The 21,350-nt window shown below is 43.5% G+C and overlaps 1 protein-coding gene across 2 annotated transcripts in view; it reads right to left on the minus strand.

Annotated features, from left to right (window-relative positions):
• Positions 1-93: 93 nt before the first annotated feature.
• Positions 94-21,350, minus strand: part of atm (ATM serine/threonine kinase) — a 31,419-nt gene continuing 10,162 nt past the window's right edge. For both annotated transcript variants that reach the window (XM_049575915.1, XM_049575914.1), the window contains exons 24-63: positions 21,113-21,283; positions 20,683-20,858; positions 20,304-20,547; positions 19,971-20,086; positions 19,681-19,807; positions 19,372-19,571; positions 18,849-19,023; positions 18,506-18,664; positions 18,220-18,352; positions 18,024-18,119; positions 17,735-17,906; positions 17,484-17,625; positions 17,136-17,312; positions 16,738-16,915; positions 16,517-16,622; positions 16,216-16,374; positions 15,988-16,096; positions 14,584-14,672; positions 14,365-14,467; positions 14,129-14,277; positions 13,936-14,040; positions 13,718-13,837; positions 13,365-13,599; positions 13,075-13,245; positions 12,830-12,949; positions 12,044-12,261; positions 11,719-11,926; positions 11,484-11,606; positions 11,121-11,261; positions 10,846-10,984; positions 9,140-9,222; positions 8,282-8,422; positions 4,548-4,664; positions 4,167-4,316; positions 3,811-3,976; positions 2,784-2,870; positions 2,319-2,433; positions 1,879-1,942; positions 1,322-1,464; positions 94-1,196 (exon numbers count right to left, since the gene is read on the minus strand). In XM_049575915.1, the coding sequence (XP_049431872.1) occupies positions 1,016-1,196; positions 1,322-1,464; positions 1,879-1,942; positions 2,319-2,433; positions 2,784-2,870; positions 3,811-3,976; positions 4,167-4,316; positions 4,548-4,664; positions 8,282-8,422; positions 9,140-9,222; positions 10,846-10,984; positions 11,121-11,261; positions 11,484-11,606; positions 11,719-11,926; positions 12,044-12,261; positions 12,830-12,949; positions 13,075-13,245; positions 13,365-13,599; positions 13,718-13,837; positions 13,936-14,040; positions 14,129-14,277; positions 14,365-14,467; positions 14,584-14,672; positions 15,988-16,096; positions 16,216-16,374; positions 16,517-16,622; positions 16,738-16,915; positions 17,136-17,312; positions 17,484-17,625; positions 17,735-17,906; positions 18,024-18,119; positions 18,220-18,352; positions 18,506-18,664; positions 18,849-19,023; positions 19,372-19,571; positions 19,681-19,807; positions 19,971-20,086; positions 20,304-20,547; positions 20,683-20,858; positions 21,113-21,283 (5,808 nt within the window). In that variant the 3' untranslated portion in view covers positions 94-1,015. The remainder of the gene's footprint in view (positions 1,197-1,321; positions 1,465-1,878; positions 1,943-2,318; positions 2,434-2,783; positions 2,871-3,810; positions 3,977-4,166; positions 4,317-4,547; positions 4,665-8,281; positions 8,423-9,139; positions 9,223-10,845; positions 10,985-11,120; positions 11,262-11,483; positions 11,607-11,718; positions 11,927-12,043; positions 12,262-12,829; positions 12,950-13,074; positions 13,246-13,364; positions 13,600-13,717; positions 13,838-13,935; positions 14,041-14,128; positions 14,278-14,364; positions 14,468-14,583; positions 14,673-15,987; positions 16,097-16,215; positions 16,375-16,516; positions 16,623-16,737; positions 16,916-17,135; positions 17,313-17,483; positions 17,626-17,734; positions 17,907-18,023; positions 18,120-18,219; positions 18,353-18,505; positions 18,665-18,848; positions 19,024-19,371; positions 19,572-19,680; positions 19,808-19,970; positions 20,087-20,303; positions 20,548-20,682; positions 20,859-21,112; positions 21,284-21,350) is intronic.

Consider the following 21,350-nt stretch of genomic DNA (forward strand, 5'->3'; position numbering starts at 1 on the left):
ACACGAGTCAATGATTGACAGAGAGCAGTTTTATCTGAAAATAAACTTATAAGAAATTAGCAGTCAGCTAAAGTGATTAACCGAGAGACAATCTGAACAAAAAATGATTTTAATTCTGTTTGTTTAATGATACAGAAATCATATTAAACTGCAGCATTTTACAGTCCAGGTCAAGTTGCTGTTAAATATACATTTCTGAATGCCCTAGAGATACTCTATGAGCTTTACAGCACAACAGAATATTCACTACTTCGATAGCGAAAGAAACTTAACAAACAAACAGCTAAAGTGAAACAAACCTCTGCTGGATAAGGCATATTCATACATTCATAAAGGCATGTATTCATAGTGAAAAGCTTTGGGTAATTATTGGCATACCTTAATAACTTCATACAACATTCACATCTCATGGTGTAAAAAACAGGATCAATCTCACCTTTACAGTAAACATGCCGGCCCTTTCAGCACCACAGTTTATTGGTCCTTTGAAATTCTTTCAGGATTTTGTGATTCACACAAAAAAATGGTGATTTTATGGCTTGATTTGCAGGAACTGTTGCGTGGAATTTGCCAAACTGACTTTATGTTCGGGTAAAGTGCAACATTGGACAGAAATTCATAATTCGAACCAAGAAAATCAATTGGCGCTTAGTCTGAAAACAAAAAACAGAGAACTTCCTTTGGAAAATGGTCAAAAGAGGAATAGATACCAGGAACTTGTTTCACCATGTTTATATTCTGAAGTTCACTTGCATAGTCTCTGTGCAATTTTTCCTTTTCCTAAACAATGCAGTGATATCTTATCTTCAACAACGAACAAAAATAGTGTCATTTTTTGCCAGTAACATCTATTGCAATCCAGAATTTTAAAAACAGTTTGACTTATGAAAGGAGGTTCCCCTGGCACAAGCGAAGACCAGGAAACTGCCTCTATAAGAAGAAAATGATAATGAGGCCAGTACACTTGTCGCCTCCAGCAGAGACCAAACCAGCCCGAGCGTACCTTCTCTCAGCTCTACACCCAGGCCTGCCAGCCTGGGAAGAGTCTGCTGAGGTTCTTTGGGTCCATTGCTTGTTGGATGAGCAGATTGACTTGCCCCCCAACACTGAGCACCGTGCCCTCCTCCACTCCCTTCAGCTTCTCCTGCAGCCTCAGCAGCACCCGCTCTGCCACTTTGTTGAAGCTCTGACTGTCACTGCAGGGAGAAGAGAAGAAGGTGATGAGACAGAGCTCTAGGAGAGACAGAACAGAACGCCTCTACAACATCACTGAAAGGGCTCTCATATTGGAATCAGAAGATAAGATCGAAAGATGCAGCACCTGGATTTACGGTGGTTGTCTATCTCATCTCCTCCCATGGTGGAGCTGAGCGTCGCGTTGAGCTCCTGCTGTTCGTCGTGCTGCAGGTAGAAGGCTTTTAATGGGTTCATGGTCCAGTCGAACAGAGGGTCATACAGCAGCACCTGTAGAGCAAATTAACACGTATTACACCATGGTCTGGGTGAATACATGACTCCGACTGGCTGCAGGGTGTCCAGTAATTCCTGATAATGGACACCTATGAAGTGGGGGTACACCTATAGGATGGTACAATTGTTCCAGATATTAGTCAAACCCTCAGGTGTTTCCAGCGAAACCGAATTATGGCTTGTGAAGACCTTTAGATTCTGATTGTAAAACACATAAAAATACAGGTGAATATTCTTAATTGACCGTGTTATAAACAGAATAATGCCCTTCAAGTTGTTTGTAATCAGGAATTATTGGCCTCCCTAACCTAAACGCACAAAGGCAATGTTTAACACGAGGTTAAAGAAATGTCAGTGATGTACTGTAAGAGTGTTTGTGTGTGTGGGGGAGTTGTTCCATGTTCGTACCTCTACAATAGTCAGCAGAGCTTCTTCAGAGCTCCTCATCACCTCCATGGTCTTCTCACAACATCTGAACAGAGAAAACAGGTGAAGTTCATTCAGTTTCTTTTTCATCAGCGTGTCCCTGAAGGCATCACAAACCAAAATGTTTTACAAACCAGTTCTGCACGTTGATTTTTTACCCTGTGAATGAATATAATACATGAACATAAAATAGTGGCTGACTGCAGGGTAGGAAACCAGTCTTAAAATGTCTGTTAAGTTTGTCAGGACTAATGAGTATGTACTTTGTAGTACCAGCACTAGTGTTGTGGTTAATGGGCTACAATCATTACCTCAGGGGGGACGACTGTAATGGGGTAAAACACTACATGAAAATGTTCCCAGCCTTGAACTTCCCATTAGTCCTGGTTTATAAATATCTAATGAAATCTTGTCCTCCTCACCTCCTGAACACTCCCTCCACTCCAGTGATGCCCATCCCGTCTACAATGTCTCTGGACAGTCTGAAGGGGACAGTCTCGGGGGTGGGGAGGATCTTCCCCTGCTCAAAGGCCACACCTGAACAGCATAAGCAATGAAAAGGAAACAAAGAAAAGGATGTGTTAGGATGCATGTCACACCATGGTATTCATGATGTCTTGATCCCTGAATTTAGAGATTAAGAGTCAGAAAGTGTTCACCATGTTAAAGCAAGAGTTTCATTGATTGTAAAGTCAAACAATGCACTTGAATCAAATTCTACTGGGTGGAGAATAAGTCTCTTGCCAAGTTACACAACACCGCTTTGTATTACTTGAATTACAGCAGCCCCAGTATAGTTAGCTATTGTTTACACAGCCTCTCCTATTTCTGAAGTGTACAGCAAACTATCTATGTTTGCATACACAAAACTAATGAAAGAATTTTACCTAAATCGATGTGCACCAGCTCAGCAGTCTGCTCATCAACCAGAATATTCTGGATGTGTCGGTCACCCAGGCCTACGATGTAGCCAACTGCAGGCACAAAACAGAAAGATGGCAAGAAGTCAAAATGGTCGTTCACAATTTAAAATCCCCAAGATGTGTGTTATTATATCACCATTATTTATTATAATGTAATGAAAAAAAGCCATTAAAAGGTAAGTATGGCATTTTTCAGCCTGGACCCTTTTCCCATGTTTTTGTGTCTAAGTGACTTATGGGAACAACCATTTTTAAACTGGTCTAGCATTGAGCAAAAGGGCTGCAGCCACGAAACAGGCTGCAATGAAAACACTAAATTTACATCCACTAACAGGCTCAGAATGCAGTTATAAGTGTCTGACAACACTATGTAAAGCACCCAACAAAGATGACCTTTTAGTTAAAGAGTAAGACCCTTTTTGTTTCACTAGAAACGGCCCTGAATGTGCCATCACCAAACCCTCAAACTCCATTTAAATGAAGAGTCATTTTAGCGTGTACAAAGCCAACATATTGTCTCATCAAACTGGATGAATTAAGGGTTTATTTCAACCAAAATAGAGTTGATGATTGTTGGAACAGTGGAAAGACAAAGCAAGATGGCTTTTGTGGATTTTATTTTGTTTCTGTTGACTTTGAATGAAGGTGTGTCTGACACCAACAATATTAATCTGAGCTTGTCAGATGCTGATCAAGCACTTTTAGTGGACGTAAATTGATGGTGCGAACATGCAACAAGTAGTTACACTGCGGCTTGTTTCGCTGCCAGTTGTGGACCAATTTAAAAAGTGTTGTTCTCATCAGTCACTTAGAAACAGAAACATGGGAAAAGAGGGTCCAGGTTGGGAATGACCAAATGTAGCCTTTAATAACTGTAATAATTTGTTATGTCTCCAGGTCATAATTTATACCCATGTTAAGATGGCCTGGGGGCCAACCTGGTGTTGAGCTAAACACAAGACCTGGGGTGAACATGCAGGACTTTGTATACCTATAGAAGAGGTGGCTACGCTGCGAGTGTAAGCCAGTCGTTTCTCCATCCACACCGCAGGGTCCAGGAATCGTTCCATGCAGAAGTACCTGAAGACCGGCCTGAAGTTCTTGCACACCTCACTGTAGGCCTGGAGCTTGTCATCAAACCTGAGCTTCTGAGCCTCCTACAATGACAGCATGGCCGAAGATTAAATGGACAGGTTTTTATATACTTTTGTAGCGATGCAGACATTAAGTTCAGACATCAATTTAAATACCGAGACTAGAAAGGCTAACAACAGACAACTCCCTCTGTAATGTGCAGGACGGTGCTGTATCTTTTCTGTTACAGCTCTGAATATGCCTGAGTCGTACCATCATCTTCCTCCGGCAGGCCAGGTTGGTCCAGTCCTGGGGTTTAAAACGTTTGTGGGCTCCTTTACTAGGATCCACCAGAAACTCCCCAATGGGCACCGTGCCAGAACACCACTCTAACACACCGCTACGCTGTGAGAACGGCACCACCTGGGATGAAGCAGAGAGAAAGCAGATGATGCAAGTGTAAGTGGGTTTTTCAAAACTGCTTTGATGCCGTCTTTTAAGAAAATAAGGGAATTACAAGTCGATGACACAAAGATCAAAGGGAATATGCAACAGAACATGCCGGTACTGAATTATTATTCTCTTTGAATTAAAGAGCAATGGTTTAAACACAGGATCAAGTGGGGAGAGAGAGGATTAAACAATGTGTGTAACCTTGTATCGTCTGATGTTGAGCTTCCTCTTGCGAGTGTCCGTATTGCGCTGCAGCAACATGGAGCACATGCTGAAGACCTGCTGCATCACTGCATCCTGCCGCAGGTCGTCCTGACCCTGTTTACACAGAGGTCAAAGGTCACTGGAAAACATATAGTATACCACAGCACCAAGGAGCACTGAGAAGCTCATTAGGAGCCTCAGTTTAATTCCACAAATATATCAAAGTCTTTTTTATCATTTTTATTGAATTTAAAACCACTGAAGTCATTAAAATGCAAGAAATGTCTTCTTCTGTCACACTAAGTCCATTTTTCATATCCTATCAATTGTAAAACTGCCTCTAAAATATCAGCAACATACTTTCCAAGATTGTTTAACTAGAAGACATCTTATCTTAAAACAGAGGTTGAAGAGTATTAGTATTTTGACCAGGCCATGTGCTGGTTTGTGAATTACCTCTCAGATAGGTCTCAGTGTCTTCAGTTTGATGGGCTCACCTCTAACTGGCTCAACACTTGTAATGGTGTACCCCAGGGTTTCATGTTAGGTCCGCTCTTATTTTCAATTTATTTTAATAGTCTCGGTCAAAATGTGGTTGGTGCCAACTTTCATTTTTATGCTGATATATGATATATTGTCACGGCTCATCCATCACAGACACTGTGGCCAAATTGCAGGCTGTCTTTAACATTATACAGACTCAGCTTTCACGACTAAAGCTAGTTTTAAATGCTGATAAAACTAAGGTTATGCATTTCTCAAATGCTAGGAAGAAGCCTGTGAACACTCCTGATATCATTACTGCTCAGGGTTAGGAATTAGAGGTTGTCACTTGTTATAAATATCTCAGTACTTGGCTTAATGACTCCTTGTCATTTAAACCTCAGGTTGGTAATCTTATTAAAAAGCTGAGGCTGAAGTCAGGGTTTTATTTCAGACACAAGTCCTGTTTCTCCTTTGAGGCCAGAAAAGGACTGCTTGCTGCTACGTTTTTACCAGTACTGGATTATGGTGATTTGTTGTACATGAACACATCTGCACATTGTTATCACATGTTAGATACTGCATATCATAGTACTCTGAGATTTGTTACAAATCATTAAGCCCTAACTCATCATTGTATGCTTTACTCCAGGGCTAGCTGGCATTCTGTGACCTTTCATAGGCTCAGTCACTGGTATTTGTTCATTTAAAAAGCCATACTGAGAACTCCTTTCGTACATTTGTACTTTGATTGAATAGAGATCTGACTGTAGCTATAGTCTGAGATCTCAGGACTTAGTTTTGTTGTCTGTTCCTAGTGCACAGACTGAGCTGGGAAAGAACGCTTTTCTATGCTCTGCTCCTCTCACTTAGAATAACTAGACTACACGAATTGGTCTCTCTGCCTGATTAAAAGTTGGTTGGGTCTTGTAATTGTGCAGGTGTTCTAATATTTCTACATGTTCCTGTGTATCTTTTATGTTTTCTACTGTGTGGTTGTTTGGTTGTAACTTTTTTTGTATGCTGCTGTCTTGGCCAGGTCTGCCTTGGGAAAATGTATATATATATATATATATACAGTACAGGCCAAAAGTTTGGACACACCTTCTCATTCAATGCGTTTTCTTTATTTTCATGACTATTTACATTGTAGATTCTCACTGAAGGCATCAAAACTATGAATGAACACATGTGGAGTTATGTACTTAACAAAAAAAGGTGAAATAACTGAAAACATGTTTTATATTCTAGTTTCTTCAAAATAGCCACCCTTTGCTCTGATTACTGCTTTGCACACTCTTGGCAATCTCTCGATGAGCTTCAAGAGGTAGTCACCTGAAATGGTTTTCCAACAGTCTTGAAGGAGTTCCCAGAGGTGTTTAGCACTTGTTGGCCCCTTTGCCTTCACTCTGCGGTCCAGCTCACCCCAAACCATCTCCATTGGGTTCAGGTCCGGTGACTGTGGAGGCCAGGTCATCTGCCGCAGCACTCCATCACTCTCCTTCTCGGTCAAATAGCCCTTACACAGCCTGGAGGTGTGTTTGGGGTCATTGTCCTGTTGAAAAAGAAATGATCGTCCAACTAAACGCAAACCGGATGGGATGGCATGTCGCTGCAGGATGCTGTGGTAGCCATGCTGGTTCAGTGTGCCTTCAATTTTGAATAAATCCCCAACAGTGTCACCAGCAAAACACCCCCACACCATCACACCTCCTCCTCCATGCTTCACAGTGGGAACCAAGCATGTGGAATCCATCCGTTCACCTTTTCTGCATCTCACAAAGACACGGCGGTTGGAACCAAAGATCTCAAATTTGGACTCATCAGACCAAAGCACAGATTTCCACTGGTCTAATGTCCATTCCTTGTGTTTCTTGGCCCAAACAAATCTCTTCTGCTTGTTGCCTCTCCTTAGCAGTGGTTTCCTAGCAGCTATTTGACCATGAAGGCCTGATTCGCGCAGTCTCCTCTTAACAGTTGTTCTAGAGATGGGTCTGCTGCTAGAACTCTGTGTGGCATTCATCTGCTCTCTGATCTGAGCTGCTGTTAACTTGCCATTTCTGAGGCTGGTGACTCGGATGAACTTATCCTCAGAAGCAGAGGTGACTCTTGGTCTTCCTTTCCTGGGTCGGTCCTCATGTGTGCCAGTTTCGTTGTAGCGCTTGATGGTTTTTGCGACTCCGCTTGGGGACACATTTAAAGTTTTTGCAATTTTCTGGACTGACTGACCTTCATTTCTTAAAGTAATGATGGCCACTCGTTTTTCTTTAGTTAGCTGATTGATTCTTGCCATAATATGAATTTTAACAGTTGTCCAATAGGGCTGTCGGCTGTGTATTAACCTGACTTCTGCACAACACAACTGATGGTCCCAACCCCATTGATAAAGCAAGAAATTCCACTAATTAACCCTGATAAGGCACACCTGTGAAGTGGAAACCATTTCAGGTGACTACCTCTTGAAGCTCATGGAGAGAATGCCAAGAGTGTGCAAAGCAGTAATCAGAGCAAAGGGTGGCTATTTTGAAGAAACTAGAATATAAAACATGTTTTCAGTTATTTCACCTTTTTTTGTTAAGTACATAACTCCACATGTGTTCATTCATAGTTTTGATGCCTTCAGTGAGAATCTACAATGTAAACAGTCATGAAAATAAAGAAAACGCATTGAATGAGAAGGTGTGTCCAAACTTTTGGCCTGTACTGTATATATATAAAATTCATTTAAATATCAAAAGCACATTGATCTAAAAACAGAATTCACTGAAGTTAAAGATCAGAAAAACTGTTATTTCACCATGACTCTCCAAAGTGTCTACGAGGTGAATTATTAGCCTTTAAGTGTTCCCGCAAACACAAAACATGCGCTCACACAAACACACGTACACACCCCCCACTGTTTCCTGGAGAATGTCCTCATTACAAAGGTGCCAAAGTAATCTGACAAACATTGTATTTGTCCTGGTACAAAAACAAGATCAATCATTACTAAAGTGAAATGGAAAAGAACTGAAGTTAAAAGTGAGCAGGATTCCCGTCAGGGCTGGTCAGGCTTTAATCACACATGACAGCGGCTTTAGCTTCAAAGAGAGGGGATTTGTTTAGTCGAGAACACACACATACCCGGCAAAAAAGAGAGTATTTGTGCATGTTTGTAGCATAAGCTCAACCTCACTAACAACAGGGAATCAAAGGCATACTTCTGATGTCTAACACTTAAACACACAAACTCTCAGAGTGTCACGCACCTTGACCAGCTGTCTCCTGCTTTTGCCGTCAGAGCCGACACAGTCGATGATCTTGGGCAGGTTGACTCCTCCGGCCAGGTGATACTGAGGCAGGAAGGATCTGACGGTCACCAGGTTGTCATAACAACCAGATGGATCCACCTGTTCACATAATGAAACAACTCTTGTTATCTTACAACACACTTGTTTCAGGATACTGTCGTAAAGTCTTGAATATTTCAGTGGACATGCGGGGTCACAGTCTGGAGCAGTTTGTGTTGTTTAACATGTTAGACAGGAACAAAATGATCAAACACTGGTTTGATATCACAAGACAGGTATCAGACAGTTAAATTTATTGTTTAAGACTTTTTTAAGATCATTTCTGACCAAATTAAAAACGGATTTTTGGACATATCAGCCTTTTCTTAGTCAACCATTGTAGGTCAGTATGAAGGCAAGTAGTATATATGCTGTCCCACACAGAGACAGCTTTTATGAAGGAATATGGTTATTAGACTGAGTTAGATTAATCCAGATTTTGACGACAGGTAAGTGCAAGTATGAAGTAAAAAGACAGTAGTGGGTTCAGTGGTGGGTTTAAAGATTTGGAACATCAGAAATGTAGACTTTCTCATATGAGGGAATATGGGGTCATGACCATAAAGAAATAAAAAAAAAATGAATACAAGAGACACTCAATAGAATACTAGCCAAATAAAAAAAAAATCCAATGGGTTGATCAAACTAAGTCAAATAAATCCCATCATCGCTTAATTTAAAGGAATGTCTTAGCATCAGTAAAAATTTAAATAAGTGTTTTCAGGAATTACAACACAAAAATAATTCAGGATAATGATGAATGTTGATCATTTTCACCTTGATCTCCATCGTGGGGATGACAACCTCATCCAGGTCTTTGATTTTCATGATGGGCTGATCGGCAGGGATGGGAAGAGCCTCTATAATGAAAGAAGGACACAAAGGATGACTGGACAGCTGGACATAAAGGGGGTGAGGAAAATAGAAACATTATCCCCATTTTTCACACATATTAAACAGAAATGGCAAACTAACGGCTTAAGTATGTAGCACTGGGATAAATGTTGGAATGTCAAGCAGAGAAATTCTTGAACCCTTAAATAAGGGGTGGGCAGTTAATCAAATCTTTAAAGGGCCAGTGTGTAATATTTGGCATGGTTTATTGTCAATCTGAATCTGAATCTGAATATTCTACTCATTAATATGTTTATACAAGTGTATGATCACTATAAAATAAAATTCGTTTGGTTTTCGTAGCCTTATAATTATGCTTTTATATATATATATATATATATATATATATATATATATATATTATATATATATATATATATATATATATATAGCAAGGGCCTTGCCTTAGAGAGGTCGCCATCTTGCGCCGCCATGTATGTACGGCAGACCGAGTGGACAATCCAGCCAGCCAGAGAACGCGTTTCGCGTGTATAAATAAACCAACGAAGACAGCAGAAGGAAAGAAGAGGGAGGAGCAAACAGCAGAGAGTGTTAGTAGTTCATTGATAGACAGTAGTGAAAAGTTTTTTTAGTTATAAAGTTTGCGAATGGACCACAGTTACCACGCAACAGGAGAGAATGAACCCGAACCGTCATCTGCGAGGAAAAGAAGATGCAACTTTACTCCTTGTGATGCACTCTCTGCGGCGCTTTTCCTCCTGATGATATATCTATCTATATGGTAGCACCGAATCCCATTCTGTGCATTCAGCCTCTCTTCTCGCCCGCTCCGCATCAAACAGATGGATTTCCTCATCTGTATGCTCCGGCTCAAACAGGTATGGCTCTGGGTCTGTGTCCGCTACAAGAAGCTCTTCAAAATCGCGTTCGAAGTTGTCCATTGCATCCGGAGATATTGCTAGGCTAAATAAACAGCTGAGCTCTGTTTACCGGCTACGCTGTCAGTTAGTGTGCGGGCTGGAGATTGGCGGAGCAGAGAGGGGAGGGGGTGCCCACTCTGTATGGTAAACGAGTATGTGTGTATGGAGTGTGTGTGTTACGCTAGAAGAGTCAGAGTTTGGGACGAAGTCTTTTACCCCCTGGAGTGTTACCGGCGTTTTTGGAGTGCTCAAATAAACTGGCCTTTTTCCCCGAACGCTACTCTGGTCTCCTGCTCGTGATGGATTCATTACAATATCGTAACATGGCTTAGATTTCGCTAGATAGACCTACTCCTAAAAAACTCGTGCACAAGGCTTTTTGTCCCTACGAGGCCACCGTCATTTACCCGACGGGAGGGGTGAGCGAGTGAGGCCTGCAATCTAGAATTTGACCACTGATTTTCAACCCATTTTACACACTGGCCCTTTAAGGAAATGTATGTATGTTAAAAAGATTTTTTTTTTTTTTTTCTTTGCATTTTAATAACTACATGATGTTTCCAAAGTCAATTAGTTATCGTGTTAGATAATTGTGATCTCAATATTGATGAAAACAATTGTTATTATTCTTGCCATAATCAAGCAGCTCTCCTTAAAATACCACCCAGTACATATGTTTATGTACACCACTGTGCTCAGCCTACTCACTCTTCTCGTTCTTGTGCCTGCTGACGTCCATATACGCCAGAGTAATGTAGGCATCACACAGGCGCTCGATCCCTCTGATCATCTCGCCTCTCTTTTTCCTGATTGCGCTGATGATCTTCCGGGCCACATCTGAACGCTCCTGCAGCAGAGAGACTTCACTTGAGAAACAGAACTATTGGTGTTCAAAGGGCTCTGCAGAGTAAAACTAATGGCTATAAAAGCACAATGAATATCATGATTTCATCCGGGAATTATTATCTAATGCGAAGTCTCACCAGGTCAAATGGCGAGGGCTGCTGTGGTGCGCTCTTACTCAGCCGGGTTTTACAAAAGTCCTCATCTTTGTTGGCGTTCACCAGGGCGAAGATGATGAAGAGTGTGTGGTGAGGGTGCTCCAGAGACGCTCTGCAGATTAGCTGTTACAGAGAATACATATGAAGCAACATTTTTTTGTAATCCATTATTTGGTTCCACTAAAAATATATTTGGCACAAGGTTTTTTAGGAATTAAGCAACAATAGTTGAACTAGTTTTGAACATACAAGAAAGCCATCATTGAGATGTCAGCTGTAGATGCTGCGTCTTGCAAGAGACCAATAATATGCCACTATTAATGTTTTAAAAGAGTGTTGCATTACGTCAATGAGGACGTCATGGAAGCCTGTTTCCTCAGAGCCAGCTGCCATCTTGGTTCCCATGCGAGCAGCCAGCTGATACATGAGAGGCAGGAACTTGTAGGAGGGAATCTGCTTCACCCCTTTCTGGAACATAAAACAAGTGAAGACGCTTTGAGAAAACATAAAGCAAGGCGCTTCCCCTTTACAGAGTGGCTTTCGTCCCACACTCAAAGCAATCTGAGTGGGTTTCACTAACCTTCATCATGTTGTTTACGGCCTTAACGTCTGCATTCTCCAGCCAGAGTGAAGCCAGGCGGAACACCCAGGTGTCATGCTCCTCACCTTCCTCCAGACACTGGATGTAATTCTCCACCGCCTTACACAGGAAACGCTGTTTGTCTGCCTGCAGGTTGGACAAGGCTTTCTCATCCAGCTCTAGCTCTCTCTGCACCTTTATTGTGTACCTGCAAAGTACAAGGAAGAGCACTTATTTCTATTTCGTTATCTAAAATCTCCAAAAAGCTTTTTTAAAAATGTATTAATTTATGTAAAATGTAAAAAAGTTATAATAGAGCACAGACCTGTTGGACATCACTTTACGTTCCCTCATCAGGCCCACCTCCTCTTTGGCCTTTATCAGCAGCGCCTGCTTGTTCTCAAACTCAGAGGAGTTCATGTATTTGTCGATGCTCTGGTACTGAGCGTCGGAGAAGCGGGCCAGAGACAGGAAGGCCTCAGTCCGCTGACTCTGCAGCCTGGAGTCATGAAGTCCTGATTCCCCCTCGATCACCTCCACTGCCTGATGGACCAGCACAGGGGAGACGTTTACAGCTTCTCTGACAGGTGAGTTAGAGTCAAAGTGGTACTGAAATAAACATGCACAGGAATATGAATGTTGTCCTTATGAGTCTGCTGTAGCTTGTGGACATAAACTGTACACTTGCACAAGTTTAATATTTATGCCTTTGGGCCTATTCCTAATTTCTCTGGACATAAAAAATTAATGCGTGTATACATGAGTGCCGGTGGCCAGACAATGCCCTGCTGATGGGTAATAACTCATGTATGCAGTAGGGAGGCTTCGTGCGTGTGCATAAATATGTGTGTACTTCAGGGTGTTAGAGAGCAAGCTATTAGACATTTTAAGGCCTTTGAGATTCCTGTTTGCCTGAATTACTGGCTTTTTTCCACAAATATAAACATGAAAAAACCCTACATTTTTTTCTTTAGTCTGTGCAACTGACTTTTGACGGGTTTTCCAGGAACTGTGGACACCACTGTTTGTATGAAAACATTTATACTTTGCTGTTTTTTTGAGCAGATATCCATTAAAAACACTGGTCTGTTATCTTTCAGCTTCCTCTTACCCTCTCCAGGTACTTTTCCAGTATTACTCCGGGGCTTTCCAAGCAAGTCTCAGCCAGCCAGTTACCACACAGCCTGAGACACTCAGTGTACACCGGGGCCACAGCCGGATTCAAGTCCACCTATCGGACAAAATACAAAACTTTCTCATTTAATACCTTTGCTGTATGATGATGAAGACGACAACATGAAAAATAGTTTCAGTGAATCACATTACATCATTTAAAGAGGTATCATTGTGTCTGACCTTGTCCTCCAGGTTGTTTATCATCTGTCTCAGCAGGCCCAGAGCCAGTCCCTGCTCTCCCTTCGCCCAGAACACCTGGGCTTCCTCCAGTTGCCATGACAACACAGGGGATGACGCCCAGGACCCTGCACCGCCGTGCTGCTTCATCTGGAAGACTGCCCGCTCTGCCAGCTGGACAGGAATCAAAGCACTGTGAGTGTTTTGTAGTCAGCTGTTCTCATCCTGTTCCCTTGGAACACACACACACACACACACACATATACATACAGAAACACACACACACACGCTACCTGTGTATTCCCAGCCTTGCGAGCCAGCCGGCAGAGCTCCATGAGGTGGTCAGTGAGGACAGAGCTGAGGTACTGGGAGCTGTCAGGGTCTCCCACCCTGGACATCAGGGTGTGCTGGGCCACTGAGCGGACGGCCAAAATGGGCTCCACCAAAGCAAAGTCACTGTCAGCGAGCAGCTGGGAGTGCTGCCGCCACTGACTGCAAACTTCCCTCAGAACAACATCTGAGAAGGGTCTGATGGAAAAAGTAGATAAAACAAAATGTATTAAGAATGACGTCAATAAAATCACTACAGTGGACTCTTTCAACAACTTCTTGTATGTTGTGTCTAATGTGTGCCTGCTGATATCACCTTGAAAAGAGCTGTTTCACACTCTCCAGCTCCCTGATGCTCTGCAGGTCCCTGAGTGCCGGGTACAGAGACGACACAGCCTCTAGACTGCCTCTACACAGCTCCTCCACTTCTGCACCCCTGTGGAAACACACAAGCACATAGATGAGTGAATTATTTTACAGGTGGAGAACAGGATTAGAGCCAAAACTTGGAATTTCATGAGGTGTCAACTATACCTGGCCTGTTTCATGGTTGCATCAAATACGGAGAACTCTTTGTCCCTCAGCGCTTGCAGGGAACAAAACACTGATTCATGGAAGCCAGGTTTGGATTTCTCACTCCTGATACAACAAATTAGATTTGAGAAAAAAAGGTATTAAGCGACAGACTGTCTCTCAGCTGTGTATTCATGCCCCTCCTTCACCTCACCTCTCCAACAGCTCACAGTCCCACTGTGTGTTCCTCCAGGCGGCCTGGAAGCGGAGCTCTCTCAGCTCGGCTCCCCACTCCACCCCTTCACTCTCCAGACCCCTCATGTAGGTGGCGAGGATGCTGTTCAGACCAAAGTTCTGGAGGCCCTGTTGGTGCCAATATTACAAATGAAGATGCTGCAGTGAAAGCATCAACACCTAACATAAGAATCTAATTTTCCTTCATTATTTTACCTCCACAATTCCCACTTGTCGAGTGACCTCAGGCAGAGTCGAGTGAAGGTCGTACGAAGTGAGGGCCTTCCCCCACATAGCCTCGTGCTCATAGGTCCGAATCCTTGAAATGAATGTGACAAAACAACTGTTGTAGCTCTGATAATGACTGAAAACTGCAGGGAACTGCAGTGATTATGTGAGAGGGATGCAGGTCTCATTAATCTACTTATTGATTACCTTGTCAGTGGACTGGTCATTGTCTCCCCACCACAGCCGTACAGACTATCAGGCTCTCCAATGCTGCGATACACCTCGATCAACAGCTCCTGATAAAAATGCAAGAATGGAAATACTTCCCTAAATGCATGTCACAAAATCATCTTGCTCATTAAAGGGATAGCGCACCCAAAAATGAAAATTCAGCCATTATCTACTCACCCACATGCCGACGGAGGCTCAGGTGAAGAGTCCTCACATCCCTTGCGGAGATCAGGGAGCGGCTAGCACACCTAATGGCTGACGGTGCCCCAGACTAACGTCCAAGAACACAAAATTGAAACCACAAAATATCTCCAACATGCTCATCCGTAGTGATCCTAGTGTCCTGAAGCCCCGACATAAAAAGTTGTTTCGAAAAACATCATATGAACTGTTTTTAGCCTCACTGTAGCCTGTAGCTCTGACTGCTTCTCTGTGCTCCGCGCTCATGTGTGCGTGCTCAGGGTGATCGGTGATGCACGGTCTCTGAAGAGCAGCAGTCTCGTCAGTACTGATGTCCAGATTCTCAAGTGCAGGCATCGCCAATTCCCAGTCTGAGCAGCAAAGACTTTCCTCATCCATTGGCATTACTTTGCATTTGAAACAACTACACCACCAGGTTTCCTCGACTCCGGTATTCTGTGGCTGGCTGAGGCTCATGAGCTGCGGCGGCTGCTTCGTCCAGTAGCCTGAGTTCCGTGCGTCTACTCGGGCTCAAACAAATACGGCTCAACAAAGAAATGCTGTTCCTCCTCAATTTCAAAGTCTTCAGACATGATGGGCTGTCCTTTACTAAAAGACCGTAGTGCAAATGATCTTTTAGCTACTGTGGTTACTGTTGTCTCCCCCTGCGGTGCACGTGTCATGTGATGTAAACACAGATAAGCAAAGCTCATGTTTTCGCTGGTCTCGCGCAAGTGCGCACACGTGAGCGCGTAGCACAGAGAAGCAGTCAGAGCTACAGGCTACAGTGAGGCTAAAAACAGAGTTCATATGATGTTTTTCGAAACAACTTTTTATGTCGGGGCTTCAGGACACTTGGATCACTACGGATGATCATGTTGGAGATATTTTGTGGATTCAATTTTGTGTTCTTGGACGTTAGTCTGGGGCGCCGTCAGCCTCCATTAGCCTCTCCCCTTGGATCTCTGCAAGGGTTGTGAGGACTCTAAAACTTCACCTGAGCCTCCGTCGGCATATGGGTGAGTAGATAATGGCTGAATTTTCATTTTTGGGTGCACTATCCCTTTAAACTGGACTCACATGTGGGCAATAATCAATCTAACTTAACTGTTACAGGAGGACAGAAATGCATCAAGGAGAAATCCCAGCAAGCAATTGCTTTGCATATTTAGAAAACAAAATGTTACATGAGGAACTGACCTGCAGACTGATATTGGTGTCTTCCTTGCTCTTCTCAGTCAGGCTGGAGATGGTGAAGGTCTGGCTGCTTTCTTCAAAATTGATCTTACGTGAGGCTTTGGACTTGGTTCTGCAGATTTGGTAATAAATTGATCAAAAAAAAAAAAAAAAAAAAAAAGAGAACTGGATAAAATCCAACACATAATGAGACATGAATGAAAACGATTAAAAGTTAAACTCCTTGAATACCTTCGACCTTCCTCCATGTTAGCTTTAATCTTATCCACATAGATCTCGGTGTACAGCAGAGCAGTGAAATGTGCTGAGCAGGACTGAGCAGCTTTGGCCACCTCCAGGTAGTTCAGCTCCAGCCAGAAGTTTGAGTCACACACTGTGCCGCAGGACTTGCTGGAAGAAGGATGCGGCGTTTATTTCAAAGACATGGCATGAGCAAATCAGAGAAAACGCAGGTCCAAACAGAAAGCACCCTCAGAGTCCCTGAACGTTTAGCTTTATCTAAAACATATTTGATTACAATGACAATGCAAACCTATCAGCTTCCAGTGGTCTCTGTTGGTGTCTCAGATAGTCAATAACAGCCAGCATGGTACGCAGAGAGGTCTTGTCATACAAGCCCTGGCTGGCAGCGTCTGACTCTGTAAAGAATAATAAATGCTTATCACAAACAAAAACCCCAAAACATGCAGCCTCCTGAATGAGAGTGGGCGGCCAATGTATTATGATTACTATTTGTCTTACTCACAAACTTACCAGAGTCAGAGTTGAGAGGCGTGGCAGAGCGACTGGAGGCTTGAGCGCTTCTGGAGCAGAAGCCGAAAAAGTCCTGAATGTGGGAGGAGAGCAACTCCCTCCATGAACCATTAGAGTCATCCAGAAGGATGGAGTGAATGATGAGGGGCAGCAGCCTCTGACAGCAGTCCACCCTCACCTGGAGACAGACGGAAGAAGTAAGTCGCCGTCAGATCTGTAGCTCTCATGAACTGGTTGATGTACAATACGTGGACCACAAATGCTACAAGATGCTCTAAAGCACAGGAATTAAACACCACCCAAAATGTGGATAATTTTTAAGTATATTCAAAGTGTGTATGTGTAGGCAGTAGAGTTATGAAGGGTAAGAGTTCTTAAGCTAACATCTGTGTGCTCACCAGACACAGTGGCCGTGAGAGCAGGAGAGCTTCACTCCTGACTCCTCCGCTGTCGAGCAGGGCGGTGCAAAGAGCCTTCAGCCAGGCCTTGTGACCGCCTGCCCGGGAAATCCAAAACTCCTGACTGCGAAGCTTCTCCCTGGCCTCCAAACTCTCCTCTGCACTCCTAGCTGCCGCCTAACCAGGGATGACAGCCAGTAGAAACAGGGTGGACACAGATGTTACATGTGCAAACACAAAAACACACATTCATATTTGTATAACAAGTAAAGGAGATCATCTGTGTTCATTTGGAAATCTGGAAATCTTACTGTTTTTAAATATGAAACAAGAACATCTTGAACCCACCTTCTTCTTGGCCTTTCTAAAGGGATTCAGGTAGGCCAGCATGGGGTCTCTGTTGTCTTTGTGCTGCTCCCAGAAGTCGACCCCAGACTGAGTGGCGAGGATGCTCTTCACACACTGAGCTGCTGCCTGCCTCACCTCAATACTGGCAGACAACCACATCACAGAACACAGTGAATATCAACACAAACCGCTCGCTCCTCTGCATCATGTGCAGCAAATGATTAAATACTGAGATGGAGGATTCAGTGTACCGCTGTTGAGTCAGCGCATCGTTCATGCAATTGAGGATGATGTAAAGACACTGTGAGTTAGTGGAGGTGAAGAGAGACACAGCCTTTTCATAGAGGGGGTCTCTGCCATGAAGCAGCGCGATGGTGGAGAAATCCACAGGACCCAGTTCCCCCAGACAGCTGCCCGCTGCCTCTGCAGGAACAGATTTAGGTTTTGTGTGAAACTTTCAAAAACTGTAAATGATGAATTTGTTTAGACATGGCCGAAAACACATCATACTGTCACTGTGGAAGTTATTTGACTTTATACCTAGGATGTCGGCTCCTCCGGGGTGGTTGGCTGCGAGCTTACAGAGCTGCAGCAGACTGAGAACCAGCTTCACGAGCACACTGTCAGTGGGTTCAGCTGCGAGGAAGACAAAGAAAGAGAGGACAAGCTCATTACACATTCAACATGCCAAAAAATTTTTACGCACAGATCATTTTTTCCTCATCTGGCAGTGTACCATGACACTCTTTGAGCAGCTCTCTGATCTGTCCCTTGTTGTCATGCAGCTGTCTGGTCAGCTCCTTCAGCCCCTCCAGTCTCGTCAGAGGTAAGGAGTCACAGGACGTCACTGACAGGAAGTGGGCGATCTCCTGAAGATGTAAGCCAACAGGGAATTTTAGGATTATTAGTTTTCACTGATAACTATGACAATGTCACCTCTTGATTCACTGAGGATTTAGAGCTGTGTATGCTTAAAAAATTCTCAGACACATGATGCTAATACATGGTTATAAGTTTAGTACCTGTCTCAGTGTGAAAGTCCCGGTGTTATATTTGAGCATGTGCTGCACAGACCGCAGCTCTCTGAATTCAGGCAGGTCAGGAAAAGGCTCCAACCTGCTGATGGCTCCTTTTAACTTCTGTTGATTTTCTATCACAAGAAACTGTAACAGACTGAGTACCTGGAGGGCCAGAGAGAAGGAACAATGTTAGTGTGTGGATCACAAACGCTGGAGGAGGCAGATATTTAAACGTGATAGTGAAATTTCATGACTTTCCCAGTTTTCCATGAATGTGAGAACCCTGGAAAATGAATCTACAAACTTGTAAAAGACAAAACCCTTGAATTTACCTCCTGTCGCTTACCTGTTGTGAGATGGCGGGCCGGCTGGTCACCTGAGCTGTGAGTGTCCCAACAATGACCTGTAGGTGGCAGTCCAGAGCATCATCACAGAACTGCAGAGCTGCCTCACACACAGAGGTCAACAGGTCACAGCACAGAGAGAGGCTTCGGTTAGAAACCTCGTCGCACTGAAGTGGTCTGGGCGTGAGAAGAAAAACACACTGGTTTGATTTTGTCTGGTTTGATTTTGTCAGGGAATACAGAACAGACATTCCAGAGAGTCATTTGTGTTTGCACACACATGTACCACATGTATGTTACCTGTTTGTATTTTTTTTTTTAAAGATATTTTTTGGGGCATTTTTGCCTTTAATTTACAGGACAGGTAAGCGTGAAGGGGGGAGAGAGAGAGGGAATGACATGCAGCAAAGGGCCACAGGCTGGAGTCAAACCCGGGACGCTGCGGCAACAGCCTTGTACATGGGGTGCCTGCTCTACCACTAAGCCACCGACGACCCATACCTGTTTGTATTTGTGTGCACTGACCTGCTGTTGATGTGGTGTATGAGTGTGTAGATGATGTCTCTGAGGACGAAGGCCCACGCTCCTCCCAGGCCGTCCTTCACCTCTCTGAGCAGCAGGTTGACAAACAGGTGATACATGAGGAGGATTCGGTGACGCTCATAGCTGTTGGTCGTCTTTTCTGCTCTCTCACACACCGCCAGCAGAATCCTCTGAATGGAAATCTACAGCACAATACAGGGACAACAAACAGGTTAGAACAGTCAAACTACCCAAGAGCAAACAAAATTTACTGATCAATGAAAACACAAGTAGCTCCACATAAGGTCTTACTGGAGTTTTGGACAGAATGGACACCACCGACTTGTGGTTTGCACTGTGGCACTTGCTGAGGTAGTCCAGAGTAGCTTTAATGACATAAGAGCTGAAGTATGGTGGGTTTGGTACAGGATCCAGCTCCCTGGGGGGCATTAAACAGTTAAAATTTAGACTGACAGAAAGACAAACCACCTTCATTTCAGCCCAGGGTAAAACTGGGGGGATGATTGAATGGATAAACAAATAAACAAACAAAAGGGACTAATATGAAGGGAAAAAACATAGTAAATCTTAACTATCATTACCCTATAAAGCGTTTCAGGTCTCCTCCGTCCCCTTCTGCTCCACTTCCTTCATACAGAGTCATCAGCAATTCAACCACGATGTCTGCCAGGTTACTGTGGATGAGGTTGTCAATTTGCTGCGGGCACATTCACAGACACAGGGACAGACATGTAGTACAGTCAATTTGCCATTCAATACCTGGATCGGTACTCATATTTGGCACACATATTCTGAAAATGTTAGACACATGAGTGCAAAAGTCCTCCAACAAATATCACGTTACAGTACATTCTGGAAACCTCACATCAGTCACAAAAGTCTCCTGATGTAGGCTGATGTGCAGCTGTGTTCACCTGTTTGCCCAGACAATTGGCATCTTTGAGCAGGTCGTACACTCTGTGGGCCTTCTCCCTCTGCTGTGCCACCTGTGAGTCCTGGCCAGACAGGGCAAAGTACGGTAGGATGTTGACCATGATCTTGGGGAAACAGTCGGCCAACAACTCCTTCCAGTCCTTTTCGAGATACCTGCCGATTGACTTCACCTGCTCAAAGTCATCCAGGAAGACCAGGTGGGGAATCAACACCTGGTAGGAAGAGCTTCAAGAGGACAAATGTTAATATACCCTAATCAATCCTTCCTTTATTTTGTTATACTCAATTTAAGACCATTGCACATGGGCATCAAATTGAGTTGTGACAGAATATGAAAATAATAGAAGTTTATTTCCTCACTTATAGAAATCTTTGACTGTGTCGTGGTCTAGGAGGGTGAAGGGGAACGATCCAAGAGTGTAGCGATCGTCAGATTGTCTCTGTGCAAGCCACTCAGCTACCAAGTAGTACAGGTGAGAACTGACAAATGTTTTCACGTTCCTGTAGCCAAGTGCTCTGGATACACTGCACAACATCTGTGACAATGGACAGAAACTGTTATTCTCACTCTGCCCTTTGTGTAATTTGTTTTATGGGGTAAAGGGCAACCTTTTGATTAGTTTTTAATTTTAGTGATGCGCAAAAATAGGCATAAACCGAACAAAAGCTCATTCAAGTATCAGATTAGAGATGCAAAAAAAGCACAGACACTATCTTCATTCATTCACAGTCCTGTCTAAATTCTATTTTAATTCCATTTACCTACTGCACAGGGCACAGAAATCCTCACCTTTTTGATGAGCTGTTCCTCTATATTGTTCTCCTTGTAGGACTGGAAGAGTGCAAACAGAGACTGTTTCTCACAGACTGGGCTGCAGCACAGCACAACACACAAACTCTTCAACAGGGTGGCCTTGCGGTTAAAAGACTCGTCCTGCTGGTCCTCCGAAGAGCTGCCTCTCTGTATACAATCACACAGACACAAGAAGCATTAGAGAAAGTAAAAAAAGAGGCGGAAAACATACGTA

The sequence above is a fragment of the Epinephelus fuscoguttatus genome, linkage group LG5 (genome assembly GCF_011397635.1).
Source record: "Epinephelus fuscoguttatus linkage group LG5, E.fuscoguttatus.final_Chr_v1".
Classification (NCBI taxonomy): domain Eukaryota; kingdom Metazoa; phylum Chordata; class Actinopteri; order Perciformes; family Serranidae; genus Epinephelus; species Epinephelus fuscoguttatus.